At 52.1% G+C, this 16,774-nt stretch overlaps 7 protein-coding genes across 7 annotated transcripts; 1 reads left to right on the top strand and 6 right to left on the bottom strand.

Moving 5' to 3' along the window:
• Positions 1 to 365: 365 nt before the first annotated feature.
• ade13 (adenylosuccinase ADE13) lies at positions 366 to 2,722 on the bottom strand. Its single transcript, XM_067624397.1, has 9 exons — positions 2,458 to 2,722; positions 2,292 to 2,378; positions 1,497 to 2,224; positions 1,309 to 1,425; positions 1,179 to 1,251; positions 1,047 to 1,125; positions 974 to 980; positions 859 to 916; positions 366 to 785 (listed from the first exon to the last, which is right to left on the bottom strand). The coding sequence occupies exons 1-9, from the start codon at positions 2,507 to 2,509 to the stop codon at positions 535 to 537; spliced, it is 1,452 nt and encodes a 483-aa protein (XP_067483611.1). The 5' UTR covers positions 2,510 to 2,722; the 3' UTR covers positions 366 to 534.
• Position 2,723: 1 nt separating this feature from the next.
• ASPBRDRAFT_406177 (EXO70 family protein) lies at positions 2,724 to 5,009 on the bottom strand. Its single transcript, XM_067624393.1, has 3 exons — positions 4,552 to 5,009; positions 4,273 to 4,490; positions 2,724 to 4,210 (listed from the first exon to the last, which is right to left on the bottom strand). The coding sequence occupies exons 1-3, from the start codon at positions 4,833 to 4,835 to the stop codon at positions 2,817 to 2,819; spliced, it is 1,896 nt and encodes a 631-aa protein (XP_067483610.1). The 5' UTR covers positions 4,836 to 5,009; the 3' UTR covers positions 2,724 to 2,816.
• A 241-nt stretch (positions 5,010 to 5,250) lies between these two features.
• ASPBRDRAFT_38795 (putative phospholipase A2 (PlaA)) lies at positions 5,251 to 8,048 on the top strand. The gene has a single exon (XM_067624007.1). The coding sequence runs from the start codon at positions 5,347 to 5,349 to the stop codon at positions 7,831 to 7,833; it is 2,487 nt and encodes an 828-aa protein (XP_067483609.1). The 5' UTR covers positions 5,251 to 5,346; the 3' UTR covers positions 7,834 to 8,048.
• A 299-nt stretch (positions 8,049 to 8,347) lies between these two features.
• Positions 8,348 to 10,645, bottom strand: ASPBRDRAFT_170247 (putative phosphatidylinositol-3,4,5-trisphosphate 3-phosphatase). Its single transcript, XM_067619676.1, has 4 exons — positions 10,466 to 10,645; positions 10,371 to 10,395; positions 10,217 to 10,301; positions 8,348 to 10,135 (listed from the first exon to the last, which is right to left on the bottom strand). Exons 2-4 carry the CDS (start codon positions 10,371 to 10,373, stop codon positions 8,547 to 8,549), a joined length of 1,677 nt encoding a protein of 558 aa, XP_067483608.1. The 5' UTR covers positions 10,374 to 10,395; positions 10,466 to 10,645; the 3' UTR covers positions 8,348 to 8,546.
• A 153-nt stretch (positions 10,646 to 10,798) lies between these two features.
• Positions 10,799 to 11,985, bottom strand: ASPBRDRAFT_38793 (uncharacterized protein). Its single transcript, XM_067624006.1, has one exon. The coding sequence runs from the start codon at positions 11,564 to 11,566 to the stop codon at positions 11,138 to 11,140; it is 429 nt and encodes a 142-aa protein (XP_067483607.1). The 5' UTR covers positions 11,567 to 11,985; the 3' UTR covers positions 10,799 to 11,137.
• Positions 11,986 to 13,059: 1,074 nt separating this feature from the next.
• ASPBRDRAFT_192507 (pentatricopeptide repeat protein) lies at positions 13,060 to 15,214 on the bottom strand (the record flags this gene model as incomplete). The annotated part of the gene is made up of 2 exons (XM_067620493.1): positions 13,060 to 14,517; positions 14,576 to 15,214. 2 exons carry the CDS (start codon positions 15,212 to 15,214, stop codon positions 13,060 to 13,062), a joined length of 2,097 nt encoding a protein of 698 aa, XP_067483606.1.
• Positions 15,215 to 15,336: 122 nt separating this feature from the next.
• On the bottom strand, positions 15,337 to 16,359 carry ASPBRDRAFT_38791 (U6 snRNA-associated Sm-like protein LSm4). The gene is made up of 3 exons (XM_067624005.1): positions 16,099 to 16,359; positions 15,840 to 16,031; positions 15,337 to 15,759 (listed from the first exon to the last, which is right to left on the bottom strand). The coding sequence occupies exons 1-3, from the start codon at positions 16,099 to 16,101 to the stop codon at positions 15,589 to 15,591; spliced, it is 366 nt and encodes a 121-aa protein (XP_067483605.1). The 5' UTR covers positions 16,102 to 16,359; the 3' UTR covers positions 15,337 to 15,588.
• Between the last annotated feature and the right edge of the window lie 415 nt (positions 16,360 to 16,774).

Below are 16,774 nucleotides of genomic sequence, written 5' to 3'. Positions count from 1 at the left end.
CTGTATCTCTAAATACAGCCTTGAGGCTTGAGTATAAGTTCCAGTAGAATTTCTCCCCCACAGTTTTAAGTTCTGCCAAACTCTGTTTTACCACAGCCGACTGGTTGGGCCGTCGGAGCTGCAGCAGCAACTTCCCTGTCACCGCGTCTAGGCTGCGGATACGGACGGAAAGTACAATAGGTGTATGTACAAGACAGGTACGTCGTGTAACTTCACTTTGGACTAATAACATATAGATGGACCAATTGAAAAGAACACTTATTTAACGTGCATTATTAAACATCTCGTATCGTTTCATCAAATATTATCTATACACATGGTCTTGAAGACTGCTGGAATCTGCTGAAAACGGCTCTGTGGCTTTCTTCCGTTTCGGACAAATCATAGATACTTTGGACAGATCTCGCTGGCATCTCGCATGACTAGGTTCGCTTTTGTGTAAAGAGGTTGGTGGGGAAAGAAAACGCCAATTCCGACCTGCCCGCTCGGTATAACTCCATGGGGGTGTCTATATGTGCGCGCGTGCGGAAGAAACTATACGTAGAGGGCAGAGGTCTCGGCCTTGGCGACCTGGGCCTCGTAGGGCTTAAGAGCTTCCTTGACTTCGGTGGAGATGAACTTCTCAACCTGCTGCGGAGCACGGCCAACGAAGGTGCTGGGGTCGAGGAGAGCGTCAAGCTCATCCAAGATGGGGGCGAAGAAAGCAGTGCGGCGGACGCGGTCGAGCAGGTCGTTGTTCAAGCCGAGCTTCTTGACATTGTCGGCAGCTTGGTGGGAGAGGACGCCTGTTATAGCGCAAAAAAGTTGTTAGGTTAGGGCTAACTAGTGTGGGACTGGATGGGGGGCCGCGCGACGTACGGATTTCCTCGTGGGCGTCCTGACGGGACAGACCCTTCTTCACACAGGCCATGATAATCTGTTATGCTATGTTTAGTATTATTGGAAGGGACGGTTCTGGTCGCGGGAAGCTTACGTTCTCACTGTAGGTAGTCTCTGCGTTAGCGGAAGTTTCAAGAATGGGAGATAAAAGGCATTTGGGTACTTACGTGGCCATGAAGGGCAGCTCATCGTTGACATGACGTCTGATAACCTCGGGGTATACAACAAAGCCGGAAGTGACATTGTCTAACTGTTGTCAGCATCGAGTGAGATGGCCGAGGAAGGAGATGAGAACTCACTCAGAAGGATGAGACAGGCATCGGCGGAAAGGAAGAGTTCGGGGATGCTGATACGGCGGATAGCGCTGTCGTCCTGTTCATACCATTAATTGAATTCCTTTTGATAATGAAGAGCTTTTCGCAAACTTACGAGGGAGCGTTCGAACCACTGAGCGGAGTAGGTGTCCAAAGCATCCTTGGGGAGGTTCTGAAGGTGTCTTCCGAGAGAGCACAGACGCTCGGACCGCATGGGGTTACGCTTGTAAGCCTGCACAGACCAACCTCGTTAGTATTTCCTGTCGCTCTCATTGGTCCTTTTAATTTTTTTTTCTTTCTCACCATAGCACTGCTACCAATCTGGTCCTTCTCGAAAGGCTCCTCAACCTCCTTCAGCATGGCCAAGTGACGAATGTCAATGCCAATGCGCTCGCAGGTCGAGCCGAAAGAACCGAGGGCGTTGCCAACATCGACATCAATCTTACGGGAGTAGGTCTGGGCGGAAATGATGTAGGCAGACTTGAAACCAGCCTTCTCGGTGACCAACTCATCCAGCTGCTCGACCTTGTCATGGTTACCCTCGAAGATCTGGAGGAAAGAGGCCTGAGTACCGGTGGTACCCTTGACACCACGGAAGCGCAGATCGTCGCGAGCCCGCTCGAGGTTCTTCAGGTCCATGAGCAAGTCCTGGATCCACAGGGAGGCCCGCTTTCCGACGGTAACCAGCTGAGCGGGCTGTCCGTGGGTGAAGCCCAGGCAGGGCAGGTCTTTGTACTGCTTGGCGAAGGCAGAGAGCTTGTCAATGACAACAGCAAGCTTGGGGATAAGGATATCGAGTCCGTCGCGGAGGAAGATCAGGTCTGCGTTGTCGGTGCAGTAGCAGGAGGTGGCGCCCCAGTGGATGATTCCGGCGGCGGCAGGAGCGACCTGGCCGTAGGCATGGACGTGGGCCATGACATCGTGTCTGCGGCGCTTCTCCTCCTCAGCGGCAACCTTGAATTCGTCGTCCTGAATGGTGAGATGAGCCTTCATCTGCTCAATGGCCTCGTCGGAGATCGGCAAACCGAGCTCTGTGCGGGTTAGTCGGGCACGCGGGAACGGGGAGACAAAAGCATGACAGAGGACAGTATAATTTACCTTTCTCGGACTCGGCAAGCCAGAGCCACAGCTGTCTCCAGGTAGAGAAACGGTTCCTGGGAGAGAAGAGATACTTCATCTCGTCGCCTGAAGGTTGGAGTCCCGTTAGTCCGATATCGCACTATGAGGGTAGGTGATTGCCCGAGGTGATTGCGGGAGTTCTTACTGGAATAGCGCGAGTTGAGAGGGGTCTGGTAGACATCGTTACTGGTAGACATCTTGGCCGTGAGGGATTGAGAGAATTGCAGAAGGAATTGAGGGAAGAGGAAAAGGGGAAAAGGCGGAGGAGGGGCGAGGCGAAAGTTGTGCGGGATGGCAAGCAAATTTCTAGTGGAGTGGATGAACCCGGCGGGGTCTCCGCTTATCGGTCACGTTATCGCCAGAGCTTGCTTATCATCACATGATGGCCAAACGTGGGGGAGCTTTACACAGAACACAACACCCTCATCATCATCATCAAATCTCACTATTATCACATTATGAATAAGAAGGTAAGGTATGTATATATCTGAAAATGTCAATCCTTCATGCAAGCGCGGCCAATTGAGCCGACAGGCTGCCTTTGTCGTATTTGACATATTTGCCTCGTCCCTTGTCGATCTCATGATAGCGGTCCCAGAATCGCGCATAGAGTGGCTCGAGAACAGCCTGTACCTCCCGAGCAAGCACCCCGCGGACCTCTCGCTCCATATACAGCGCCTTGTGGCGGGCCACCAACTCATCGAAACTAGCATTGAACGCCTTGAACTTGTCTTTGATGGCGTCTTTGTCTTTGGATGAGAGTGATTTAACAATGGCCGCGGAGTCGACGACGCCTCCAGATGCCGGTCGTGCCGACCCACCGGAGCCCCGAGAGGTATACTGCACGTCCAGGAGATAGTGAGACGTTTCTTTCCACGCATCCAGATACGTTGATGTGGCCCGTTTCCGGAAAGTATCGATTCGTGCAATGCTGTCGGGAGAGCCAAGGTATCGGGCTAGCTCGGAACTCTGCCGTATGGAGCGGTCGACCGTACAGAATACGTTGGACAGAAAGACTCCCTGGACTGCTTTGGAGCGGTGCAGCGCCCGGCCTCGAGCTTCCAGGGCAATCATAAGGGCTTCGATCATATCGAGAATGAAGTGCGACAAGAGCGTCATACTGTCCGGGCTGACATCCAAGGGCGCCGTGGGCGCTGCATTGGACGTGGACCGCCAATTTCCATCTCCCAAGGATGTCAGGATCGACGCAAGCGGTCCCGAATAGCCCGTCAGGGTAGTAAGGGAACTCATAACTTCATTGACAAGGGGAACAGACCCGCCATCTGGCGGAAGCATAGCAACCCCTGCAGCCTTGCGTTTTGTCTCCTCCAATAGCTCCGAAAGCGACGATTTTGCCGTCTCCCGGACCGGCCTGAGAGCCTCGATGAAAAGGCTTTTCAGCTCGCCTGTTTTCGACTCAACACGATATGACATGGCCGTGACAATCTCAATGATTTCAAATGCCAGAAAGCAATCCGTCATGAGGTTTGCTCGGATATACTGGTTGAGCTCTCGCAAAGTCTGCGCATATTCGGCCAAAGCAGAGCGACAAGTTGCTTGCAGGGCCAATCCCCGTTGATCACCTGTGAAGACCCGCACGAGGATGTCGTGTTCTGCATATATAAAGCTTTCTAAAGCGTTGGAATAGATTCCGATACCGTTGGTACCTTGCTTGTAAGGGCCATCGGCAGCCCGTCGTTTGACGGTATTGAGAGACGCTATGGCCAGGTTCTGCAAACTCGATGTAATATATGGTCCACGTATATCGGCGTAGATCTTGAGGGCGGGGTTTCCACCATCACCCCGTTGCGGCCCATAGCTCGCTGCAGAGCCGATAGCCGAACATACCGGGCCCAACTCCGCAATAGTTTCATCAGGTAGTGAGGGGAATGAGAGTTCTACAGCGAGGCGCAGGCCGTTAGCATTGATATCTGAGTAACGTGGCGCGCTAGATACCAACCTTTAGTTAAGTAATGTAATGGTTCGATCGGATTAACGTGGTCGCTCAAGGTGTTGCGGAGCATGTCCTGGAGCTGGGAGTTTCCAAGCACCAGCAACGAAGTAAATTCGGAAATGGCTTTTTGATTCGATCGCAGATTGGTTGAGTTGAGGTCGACCAAGGCCTTTTCCACGCGCTTCACCGCAGAGAGGTATTGCGACAAACCGACGGTTTGGGGGCTGCGCGGATGTCAGCCAAACATTCACTACATTAGCCCAACTCCACGGAGGTGCTGCATACCTTGACCGTATAACCCCTTCTTCCTTGCCCTTGGCATCTAGAGGCTGGCGGAGGCGTTCAATGGCTTCATTGACCTTATCTATGTTGCTGTTGGTGATCTGTAGCGATTGGGTATTGCTGTAGATGGGCCCGATCGCATGCTTCACCACATTGCCCCCCGTTTCCAGACGATTCAAAGAACCTTGGATTTTCTTCGTAAGGAGCTTGAGCTTCTCGAGATTGGCGTACAGCACCTCCACCTCTGCGCTCTCCTCCGCGTAGGCGGCGTTCCTTGGAGCAACCATGGCTATGAGGATTCGACCCTCGATCGGCACAGGTCCCACTAGTGTGTCAGGCAATCAGGGATTCGTAATCGGAATCAGACACTTGCGACGGAAGAGGGTGATGTCATGTCTTTGACCCGTGCGGTTGGACAAGAGGAGAAAAGAAAGAGAGGACAGGAAAAAAGAACAGCTGGCCGATGAGGCACCTGGCCTCATGAAGCAAGCATACTAGTAGGCGAGAGAGAGGAGCTTGAGAAGCAAGCTTGTGGCCCTTCAATCTCCCCCGGACGCAAGAGGGGCGCTATTCCCCATCCAGCGAGTTCGGCCCGTCTGCGGTGCCGAGGATTCCTTGGATGCTCCCCCACGTGACATGTCGTCATGTTTCCGGCAGGTTCCCCGGCGCGTCTTGCAGCTCCAGCTTCGCTTTAAGAATGGAGTCCGGCCACGATCGTCGTGGTCTGGCCGCTATGGCTTCATCACTTGCATGTTGCTTCCCGCCACCTCCCCAATTCTCCGCGGTACCCATTGCAACATGGGGGCTGCCAGGGCACTGCGTTTACGCTGGACTGTTCCTCCTACCCTTTTGATTGCCTTAGGCGGCGGTCTCCTCTATACCTCAGGTGGCCGAACCCAGTCGAATAAGCAATTGTTGCTGCAGACCGATCCCAAAGGCTTCTTTTCAACAAGCTCAACCCGGGGTTCTGATAAACGGTCGGATAAATCATCCGGAGGCTCGGATTGGAACCCTTTGGGTCATGGTTCCAAGGAAGACCCGCACCATGATGCAGGCTCGGTATGGACGAATGTACTGCAAAAGTTCGAGGGGGTAAAGCAGGCTGTGGGCACTCCCGACTGGATTGAGCTCGATAACATCAAAGACTGGATCATTCCGGATTGGACCCGATTGCTTCCACTGTCGGTGCAGAAGCTCCAGCGTGAGCTTTCCATGGCGCCTGGCTCCCTTGCAGATGATATCTGGCACGAAGCTCACGACCCAGACATCAATCCAGAAATTCTGCTGAAGGCCAAGGTTCGTGTTGGGGATACACTCTGCAATGAAGAATTGGCGTTCAGACAGAAACGGCAAAAATACGCAATCACAGCGCTAGCCTCTTATCTGGACATCCCTGAAAATGATATACATCCGGACGATGTTCCTATCATTGCCATGTGCGGCTCGGGCGGCGGCCTGCGTGCACTTGTGGCTGGCACCGGCTCGTATTTAGCTACTCAAGAAGCTGGCCTATGGGATTGTGTTACTTATACTGCTGGCGTTAGTGGCAGTTGCTGGCTGCAGACCCTGTACCACTCGTCCATCACGGGGCGCAATTTCAACAAAATGGTCGACCATCTGAAGAACCGACTGGGTATCCATCTGGCCTTTCCGCCGGCAGCCCTCAAGCTACTTACCAATGCTCCCACGAACAAGTACCTTCTCAGCGGTCTGGTTGAAAAGTTGAAGGGTGATCCCGGTGCCGATTTTGGCTTGGTGGATATTTACGGCATGCTCTTAGCTGCACGGCTGCTGGTGCCTAAGGGAGAATTAGGTGTCTGCGACAGAGATCTAAAGCTATCGAATCAAAGGTACAATCTCACCTCTGGAGCTCATCCACTTCCCATCTACACGGCCGTCCGCCATGAGATTCCTGTGCTCGAGAATCAAGAGAACCCCGAGAAACGAGAGAAGCCAGAAGACTTGATCAAGGAGTCGAAGAGCGAGGCATGGTTTCAGTGGTTTGAATTCACTCCCTATGAATTTTTCTGCGAGGAACTCAGCGCGGGAATACCGACATGGGCGCTGGGAAGACACTTCAGCGGTGGAGTCAATGTCAAGCCCGAGGAGATCTCCCCCATCCCTGAGCTGCGCGTTCCTGCATTGATGGGTGTTTGGGGAAGTGCTTTCTGTGCTACACTGTCACACTACTACAAGGAGATACGCCCTGTCATCAAAGGCATCGCAGGCCTTAGCGGCATAGACTCTCTCATCCAAGGCAAGACGAAGGATCTCGTTCGGGTTCACCCGATTGACCCAGCCACCATACCAAACTACGTGCTTGGTATGAAAGACCAGCTGCCACCGTCCTGTCCGGAGTCTATCTTTCGAAGCCGCCATCTTCGGCTCATGGACGCAGGCATGAGCAACAACCTCCCTATCTACCCGCTCCTCAGACCCGGCAGAGACGTAGATGTCATCATCGCCTTTGACGCATCAGCTGATATCAAACAAGAGAACTGGCTCTCCGTTGTGGACGGGTATGCCCGCCAACGAGGTGTGAAGGGCTGGCCAATAGGCGCTGGCTGGCCCAGGGAAGACGAGCAACTCAAACAAACCGAAGAAGCGCTCCGCCAGGCCCAGAACATCTCCCAGCAAGAGCTAGCCAACAAGATGGCCGAAGCCCAGGACAAGAGCAAACCAAACAGCCTTACCACCACCACCACCACCCCACCCACAGAGAATAAGAACCAGAACAAGGACAATCCATCCACCTCCACCGACCTCGACTACTGCAACATCTGGGTAGGCACAACCCAAGAAATGGTCTCGGGCCAAGAACCCCCTCCATCCAAGCGCCTCTTCCATCCCCAAGACACCGATCACTCCGAATCCGACTTTCACCTCATGCGCCCAGACGCAGGCATCGCCGTCGTCTACTTCCCCTTACTTCCCAATCCGTCCGCTCCGGAGCTCCCCACCAGCTCCTCTCTCCACAAGTCCCGCACACCCGCCCACAAATCCGAAAATACTTCCAAACCCCGCGTCTCCGACCCAGCTAAGCCTCTGACCCCACACCCGGGCTCCATCAACCCCGACGTGGACGACTTCCTCTCCACATGGAACTTCGTCTACACGCCAGAACAGATCGACTCTGTAGTCGGTCTCGCTAAGGCGAACTTCGCCCAGGGAGAGGATCAGGTCAAGCGTGTGGTGCGCGCCGTGTACGAGCGCAAGAAAAATGATCGGTTGCGGCGTGAAGAGCGGGAGGCGAGACAACGCATGGAGGGGTTCGTGCCGCTGTAGACATTAAAATTGTTGACATGGGCACATCGTCATTTTGCATGTGGCATATTATGTGGAGTTTGTTGTATATTGCAGGATGATTTCTAAGGTTGGAGTTGAGTTGAGTTGATTCTGTGGAACCTTTTCTTTTTTCTTACTACTAGCAAAAGCAAGCAAAGCATTATTTGTAGATAATATTACTTTACATATGCTAGCACAGTGTGGTACTGTCTTGATACGTAACTTCAATAGTACGTATGATTGATTATATGTGTCCTGCAGCATGCTTGCCAGTACCTTCCTTACCAGGCCCAGACTGCACTTTTTCATAACAATAATCTAAATACACTACGTTCAGTTATTTAGTTCAATAAATACTGGTAGTGATCATCCCGTAGTTGGTAGTATTATTCAAGGTATCCTAGCAGCTGTTACTACTATTATCGAGTTTGGATAGAAAAGCACGCGGGCACACGCACCCGAAATTGGGAAAATCACCATAGTAATTTATCAGTCAGAAAATAAATAGTTCATTCGCTGCCAATACATCCGTATTTGATTGAATTGTATCGTGTATTACTACTATTTACAGATAACGCCTAGTTCAGTTCCCTCCAGTCCAGTCCAATCGAACGTCCTTCGTGTACAGATATCATATAGAGACAGACTAAACTATTCATTGCTTTATGTACAACCATCGCCCCCAGGAAGAAGATCAAACTGTGTGTTATTTATTATTTATCTTCATCCACAGATGACCACTCTTTCTTCATGCCTTTCTTTCCCTGTGAAGGAGCAGCAGTAGAACTTCTTCCCGACTCATCCTCGCTACTTCCAGCGAGACTCACGTCTTTGCTTTCGTCGGTTTGTTTGCGGAGACCGAGCTGCTTGCCTAGTCCTGGTATTGAAGACACGGCGGTTGCAGCTGCGACGCTGAGATCCGAGAGGAGAGGGTGGTCATGCTCGTGCTCTTTCGTGGTATGTTTGTCTTTATGTTTATGTTTGGTTGAACTGCTGTCTTGTTCTGACTCGGAATCCTTGGCGGCTTCTAGTTCTTTGGATGGAGGCGGGGGAGGTGTATTCTCGTCTTCTTGGTCTCGTGGGGAGTCAGTGCCAGTGCTATGGATGTGCCAGTCCGGTGGCTGGGTTTCTGGAATTGGTTCGCCGGGCTTGGGCTCCGAGATGGGTTTCCCTGTGTCGGCGTGGGAAGTGCCTGGTTGGTTGGCGTACTGCCAGACGACTTTTACTCGGTCTAAGGCTTTGACGCCCTTGCGCGTGGTGCCTTTGATGCCGTCGAGGGCGTCCCATTCAGCTTCGAAGACGCCGGAGTCGTGCTGGTCGCCGCCTTCAAAGTAGGCGTTGAACCAGACGTGCGCGATGGATGTTACCATGGCCCAGCCGGTGTAGGCGGCCTTGCTGCGTCGTTCGAAGTCGATGTTTACATCGGAGGTGGGGATGCTGATGGGAGAATGGGGCCGGAAGACCATGGCAGAGACGTGTTTCGGGGGAGTGTCTGCTCTCGCGGGGGAGTCGGTGGACGAGTGAGGGCTGTCCTCTGTTCTGGGCGGAAATGTCGCAGCGGATCGGGGTTGATTTTTGTTGGTATCATTGAGATGACCGTTTGTTACTATGTTAGGGGGCATCGTCTTGGACTTTCCATCGTCGACTACCGTGCGCTCACTCCGATGGAAGAGATGGTACTTTTTGATCTTCTTCCCGTTGTCCTCGAACCCCTCTACCGCGACCTTGACTCCATCTCTCAGCCCCCACACATGCACTTCAAGGATCTCCACCGGCCGCTCGATATACTTCTTACCCATCTGGTTCGTCCACTGATCCACGTATCCCACCCATCGCAACTGACTGGGAATACTCACCCCTGCACCGAACCCGACTCGCATTCGCCGCTCGGTGAACCGTTGCAGTGCATCGTCTGCCTTCCACCCTTCCTGGCTGATTAGGTAGCTGCAGGCTACCGTGCCGCTGCGGCCTTTTCCGGCCTTGCAATGGACGACAGCAACCCTATCTTTCTTCTTACCCTTCTCGTCTTTAGTGTCAGGCTCGTCGAGTCGATGGATCCAATTGCGCATACTGCCCGTCATGGCGGGGATGAGCGCAAACGGGGGCGGATGGTGATCGGGCCACGGGTAGTGGTGAATGCGGTTATAGACCTCTGAGTCGGGATAGCCGGTGCCTTCAGCACGGAACTCCCAAATGCACCAGTCGGAGCCATGTTTGTAGTCGAGGAATTTGACAAGCTCGTCCAGGGGGTTTCTGTAGGCGCGTTGCGGGTAGTTGGAGGAGGGACCGGAGGTTGCGATGACTGACGGCGCGCAGGAGCAGGGCAATAAGTTAATATGAGGGAGTAATTGGGCAGGGGTAAATAATAGGGTTGGTGGCTTACTGTTATCAGTCACATAGCACAAGTCCAGACCAGCTTCAGGATGTTGTAACCGGGGGCCGGCAACAATCTGCCGGAGGATCGAAGCCTACATAGCTCCAATCATTTCTGGTCAGCAAATAGGAATCCAGAATGGCTGTAGAACCGTAGTGCTTACCATAAGATCAAGAGACCTAGATCTTCTACTAGCCTGTTAATGGAGTGCTCCGGAGCATGTAAGGGGGAGAAGTGTAACTAGCTTCCAAGACTGACCTGAATCGTGAGGGGATCGTGGCGGAGACAAGGTGGCCAGGCGAATGACGCACGGGTCAACCTGGCGATTCTCTTGGAAGATGGATGGTCCAGATCAAAAGGACAGGCCTGTGCCAGGTTATATATTCCATATAATCGTCATGGAGTGAGATAGGCCGAGCAGGGAGTGATTGATTGACAGGGGAGAGGCAGTGCAAGCCGGTCAAGCTTGTCGGGGATAACATTCACTCGATTATTTGCAGGGTCGGGATGATGTCACTGGGGCACATTCCCACCCCATCAATTCATCTCCCAGTCTACGGGATGTTGATATCAAGGACAAGAAACTCATAATCATATATAATATTTCTGTATTGGTATCTTGGTGTATTCGACTATACTAATTGATATTTTCCAGATCAATCAATCAATCATCATGACCAGACCATCCTGTAACCAGACATTAGATCCTTGACCCTATTCATACCCCAACCAAAATCCAACTGTAAGCAGCCATTAAAGAAGAACCAGCTCATCAAGCCCAACCCATATGATACATAACTAATGAAAAACACATATACTTTAGTATTTTGCCCTCTTTCCATCCATCGTCTATACTGTAATAGTTCCCATTCATGACCTCAAGTCATTGACTTCCGAACACCCCTTATCGACCAGTCTCAGAAGGAGCATTTAAGCGACACCATACTCCTGGGTAACAGGAATGATGAACTGGGGCGTCGGGGAAGTGACATTCGCCTCTCCAAAAGCATAGAATTCCATGTCGCCGGGCTCAGTCCAGGCATGCTCGACCCGAATGTTCCATTCCGGGTAGGTAGCGGGCTGCATTCGCGACAGCACCTGAGAGTTGTTACCACACTTAACCAAGGTGGTCGAGTTGGAGTTGGAGCTGCCAGTGCAGGTGGCGTTGAAACCTGGGGTGTTGGCGGTGGCGACGCCGTAGATGTTGAAGCTGTAGGTGCAGGCGGCCGGGGAGCAGCCGGTGGTGAAGTTGGAGACGTGCCAGGTTAGGGCTGGGCTGTCGGCACGACGGAGGGGAGAGGCAGAGGCTGTGAGCCCGAGGGTGGTGAGAGCGACGGGGAGGTAGTTGAGGAGTTGCATGGTGATGGAGTGTGTATTGAATGTTCTTGTGTTTGTGTGGTGGTAGTAGTAAATCTGAAGTATATCCGAGTGGCGGATGGCAGATGTATGTCTATCGTTGGAGAATTGAACGGTAGTTGATAATTAAGGTAGTAGAGACAGAGAGAGAATTAAGTATTATCAATAGGGTGGAATGAGATATGATACTTTTGTATAAAAGCGAAGAAAGTAGATAGTAGATAGTAGTGAGAGGAAAGAAGATGGACAGAGGCGAATAGTTATAAGCCGGGGAAGGATGTGCCGGTGGCGAGGGGAACAAGAAACAGGCACAACTTGAACAAAAACCGTCTTGTGTCTGAACTGCTTCTAATTTCGACCCCAACAGAGAGCAAGAGAAAGTGGAGCGGCGGGTGAAACGAACCAGCATTGGTCCAACTGCGACGATCCCTTGAACTAAAAAGGGATCGGTGTGTGTTGGTGTGTTTCTGTCTCCTTAGTATGAGTCCATCCCTTGGCTCAAAGTGATGAAGAACTACAAGGTTTATCATTGATTTGCATGGGTACACGAGGGAGAAACACAAAAAGGATAGTCTGTGCTGGCTGATGAACCAAAACTGACATGATTTTTACCCCATCTACGATAACTAGAATCAATTGACAACTCATGCATAGATTCCCTTACTTCCAACTACATACTGTCCTGTTAGGCTGTTAGTCCCTAGGGTCCATGCAAGCCGATCCTAATCTCATGCAGCCTGGATAAGAATAGAAACACTCACAACATAACAGCAAACATCAGGTGAACCAACAATTAATCTAGTTCAGGAGGTACTTGAACTTTTTCCCGGCAAAATCCCGCACGAAACAAATCAAACCTCAATTCCTCCGACAAGTGGGACAAAAGCAAAAGCCATGCCGGTTTCTCTCCAGTTCAAACCGCTGGTCTGGGCTGAAAATCCGGGCAATTTGATTCTAACGGCGGTTTGAGGTTCCTCGCATGGTTCCATTATGTTGCGCCCGCGTGTCGCAGATGGGGTTCCTAGTTCACACTAAACAGAACTAAAAACCCACTAAACTATACATAAGAGCAGGGGTAGATAGATACTAGTTACTAGACTAGATAGACGGAAACTGGAGTAGATTTGCGGGTTGACTTTTTATCCTCCGACTGCATGGTTCCTGGTGGATTACTCTGTGGCTGAATCCTTCCTGTCCTCGGCTGCTTGCGCTTGTTTTACCTTTCTTTCTCCCCCCGTTCCTCTTTTCTCCGAATTTCCCGGATAAGCAGTGCACGTTTGTTATATTTACAGAGTGGCACGAGCATCTGTCTAGCAAGACTTTCTCCTGACAGCTCAATTGATGCCTGTCAGCGTGTATCCTGTTGTTAAAATTAAATACATCGCTTACTAGAGTAGTTGGCATTGGGGCCAAGAATGTTCACTAAATACAGTAATAGTATACACGAAGTGAGGATACACTCCCCCCCTTTCTAGCTGCCCATCCCTATCCCCAGCTCAACTGCTGCTCTTCGCATTGAGCTGGTCCTCAGGGATAAGCCCCCCTGGCTCGTAGTCCATCCAGCCTTCCTCTTCTTGCCCCTGTGCGATGGCTGCGAGTCGTCGCTTTCGCTTGCGTCTCTCCTTGGCTGCGGCCCGTCGGAGTTTGTGCAACGCCTGCCGTTCCATCTCTGCCTGGGCCGGTGTCTGTCCCGAGCGATGAAACGACTCCTCTTTCCCGTCCTCCTCCTTCTCCCCCCCCTCCTCCTGCTGCTGCTCCGCCGAATCGGGCGGCTCGTGAGTATTACTGATCTCGTCCACCAGACATCCGACCGACCCATCCTGGATCTGCGGATGATGCCTGAGGCGGGACGCAAATGGGTCTTCTGATGGAGAACAGAGCTCCCGGATGGCGGCTCGTGTCTCCTCGCCGGGGCGGATCCCCCGTCCCAGCAGATCTTGCAGGTACATATACCCGGACTCGAAGTTGCCTGCTTCCAGGCACATGACGATGAGATGCTCAAACGTTCCTTGGTCCGGAACCACCCCGAGGGATGCCATCTCTTTTGCGATGAACATGCCCGCCTCGGTATTGCGCGCCCGTCGACACATCCCGAGGAGGACGTTGTAGACGGTGACGTCGGCCTTGTCTGGACAGAGCGCATAAAGTTCCTTGTAGAACGCAATGCCTTCGTATACCACCGAGGGGTTATCGAGGGCTCCGTGCTCGCACATCTCCAGCACCACTTTGGCGCAGCCAAGCGGGACTGTCAGTTTGGTAGCCTTCAATTGCTTGAGCATCGTCCATGCGCCCCGTGGGGTTGTTCTGCTGTGCAGCAAATGCGTAAGAATGGCACGCGTGGAGCGGGGTTCGACCGCAATATCCGCCATATGCATCTTACACAGCACTTCGAATGCAGCATACAAGGATCCCGACACGGCATGGGCTTCCACCATTTTCTCGTAGTCATCCAATTGAGGCTGCACATTGACCTCGACGAGGAAGCGGATCACCGACGCCGCCAACTCGGTGTCTCCAGTGCGCGCAGCCACAGTAAGGACATTGCTGCACAGCGGATAATCAGGATGAAGATATCTCAGCTCCACCATCTGCCTCCAGATATACCGTGTAGTATCGTAGTGGAGAGCAGCACTCGCCACCTCCAGCACGTACAACCACAACTCCGAGCTCATGTCCAAGCCCTGACTTGTTCGTGAGCGCATCAACCGGACCACCTCGTCGAACTCCCCAAAATCAGAAAGATAGTAGATCAGCATGCTATGCAGCCAACTCTCAACCACCATACCCTTCCTCTCCATCTGCTCGACATGATCCAACGCCAGCTCGAACTGGTGCTCTCGAATCAACCCCGCGACCACAAAGTGCCAACCAGCCGGGCTCAGCGGAAGCCATCGGTCTCGAAGTGTGCGCACGATTTCTTGACGTAGCAAATAATCCGGATGAACCGCAAGAACCTGAGAGTAAAAGCGAGTACGTCAGCAAGTGCCTCGTCCCCGGAATCGAAGATCATACCTGCAGCGCTGCATGAAGTGTCCCCGAATCAGCCGGAATCCCATTCTCCTCCATCTCCTTCAACAATGCGCGAACAGCCTGTGGCGACCCACGCTCAGGGTCCGAATTGGCGAGAATTAACCCCCGGTAATGTCGCATCTCCGGGCGGACATGGCGGTCTCGGATGAGAACACGCAGGATTTGCGTTGCGCTCAACACTCTCGGGTATCGAGCTACTCGATCTTGTAGTCTATTCTCTAAACGCTGCGAAGGCAAGTGTTTGAAATACTTGGGTACGCCCGGTGGCGGCTTGGTCAATCGCTCCATTGGCGATAAAAGGTCCCCCGGGCGTACATTGTCCTGCGCGTCTGCATCGTCAGACTCGAGAGGTTGTTGATTGGAGGCTGATGAGGAATGCGTGGTATTGTGGCTATTATCTTCGACGATTTCAATGGCTGCGTCGGTCGGTCGTGGGGTAAGGTTGGTGAGACATCTTCGCGGAGAATCCGAAATTGAGCTTCGTAGAGCGGTTATGCGATTCTGTTTAAGGATGCGTCTCCCTGCTGTAAAGGAAGGTGTGACTCGATTGAAAGTTGCAGTGTTAAACGACGGACAAAGACAGTACCATAGTCCATCGAGTACCAGGGTCGTTCGCGGCATCTCGAGCCCTTGCGGTGACGGAAGTTTCTCTACAACTTGGTCTGTCCCCCGAAAGAAGCTCTATATCTGCACGTGACCGTGACGCTATGCATGCAAAGTTACAGAGACGAAGCCCGCGAACACGGCTCAACAAATCTTCTCCTAGTCTGACTTTTCGACTAAATACTACACTACTTTTTTATTGGAGAGAAGGAAGCCTAGGTGGCATGTTTTCCCATTGACAAATACAACCAGATACGCCAAGGCCATGCTCGACTAACCCGTCAAAAACGGACATTTCCTAGCGAACTCAATCCCTACTAAACCTTGCCCCCCGGGGTATCGCTCATAAGCTCTCTCATTCTTTCGTAGATAATAAAAAAACCGATAACATCTCAAGCGTCTCTACCACCACGGCCGCGGCCCCGTCCACGACCCCGGCCTCCACCCCGACCTCGGTCACCCCGACCACCCTCACGCGGCCCGCGGTTGCGATTTTGCGACTGGTTCTGCTGTTGCTCCTTGACCATCTCTATGATTTCTTCTGGAATCCGTAGGTATTTGATCTATAAGCGATTAGACGGGAAGAAGGAAGGGGAGGCATTGCATGGATTTGGGATCCTTGGTGGACAGGCAAGCGACTCACATTGTTTCCTCTGACGTAGACCTCCGGTAGCCGGAAGAAGCGGTCGCCTTCGGGGCTTGTCTGAACAACTTCCTTGAGTATCAGGTTCATCCAGTTGTCGCAATTGGCAAGGTGTCCGTTGAGGGTTTCGCCGTTCTTGAGTTCCACGAGCATGGGGTGGCCTTGCGCGGCCGTCAGGAGACCGAGAGGTAACTGTTCGAGTTGATGTCAGTAGCCGCAGCAGATATGATGAAATACGCTTAGCTCCAGGGGTGATTACCATCTTGCAATCTGGCGACCAATATGGGCGGGTCAATGTTTTGGGTGAATAGAGACACAGATGCTATCAACTCGTAGGAGGTGGAAAGCAAAGGACTAAAGCACTCTAACTGAGTCGCCGTATCCTCCTAAGTTTGGTGGGCTAGTTCAAAAAGAAATAAAAGCCTTCTTGACGACGTCAGAGTGAATATGAATCCAAGAAGCTCCCCGCGAGCTGCCCAGCAGCGGTGCTCGCAACGACGGAGGGTGCCGGATAAATGTGGCGCCGAGATCCGCCGGGCGTTGCTTCTTATCTGGATTGGCACCAGTGAGAGCACAGTAACGTGCCCTACTTAGTTTGACTAACTAGCTATAATGCTCACTAATTAATGAGACAGGGTACCTTTAGTGAACCCCGTCTGTCTCCGGGCTTGGAAGAGGCCCGAGGGCCAAAGATGTCCTTTCTTTTAACTCTGTCCTAAAGCCCGTGTGACTCTCACCCCCTCTGTCCTATGTAGTTTGCTCATAAATACAACATCGTGTGTTACATGTTTACGAATTTACTACGTTATACACTATCAATCCACCCCAACTGCACCAATTAATATAATCATCTTCATCTCATGTCTTTCAACCCACATCCATGTAGCACCTCCCACACTACTACTACCACCATGCAATGGCTAGCAAAGTTAACA

Source organism: Aspergillus brasiliensis, assembly GCF_001889945.1.
Source record: "Aspergillus brasiliensis CBS 101740 unplaced genomic scaffold ASPBRscaffold_2, whole genome shotgun sequence".
In the NCBI taxonomy this organism is placed as follows: Eukaryota; Fungi; Ascomycota; class Eurotiomycetes; order Eurotiales; family Aspergillaceae; genus Aspergillus; species Aspergillus brasiliensis.
The sequence above is the reverse complement of the archived record's forward strand: the minus strand, read 5'-3'. Positions and strand labels throughout refer to the sequence as shown.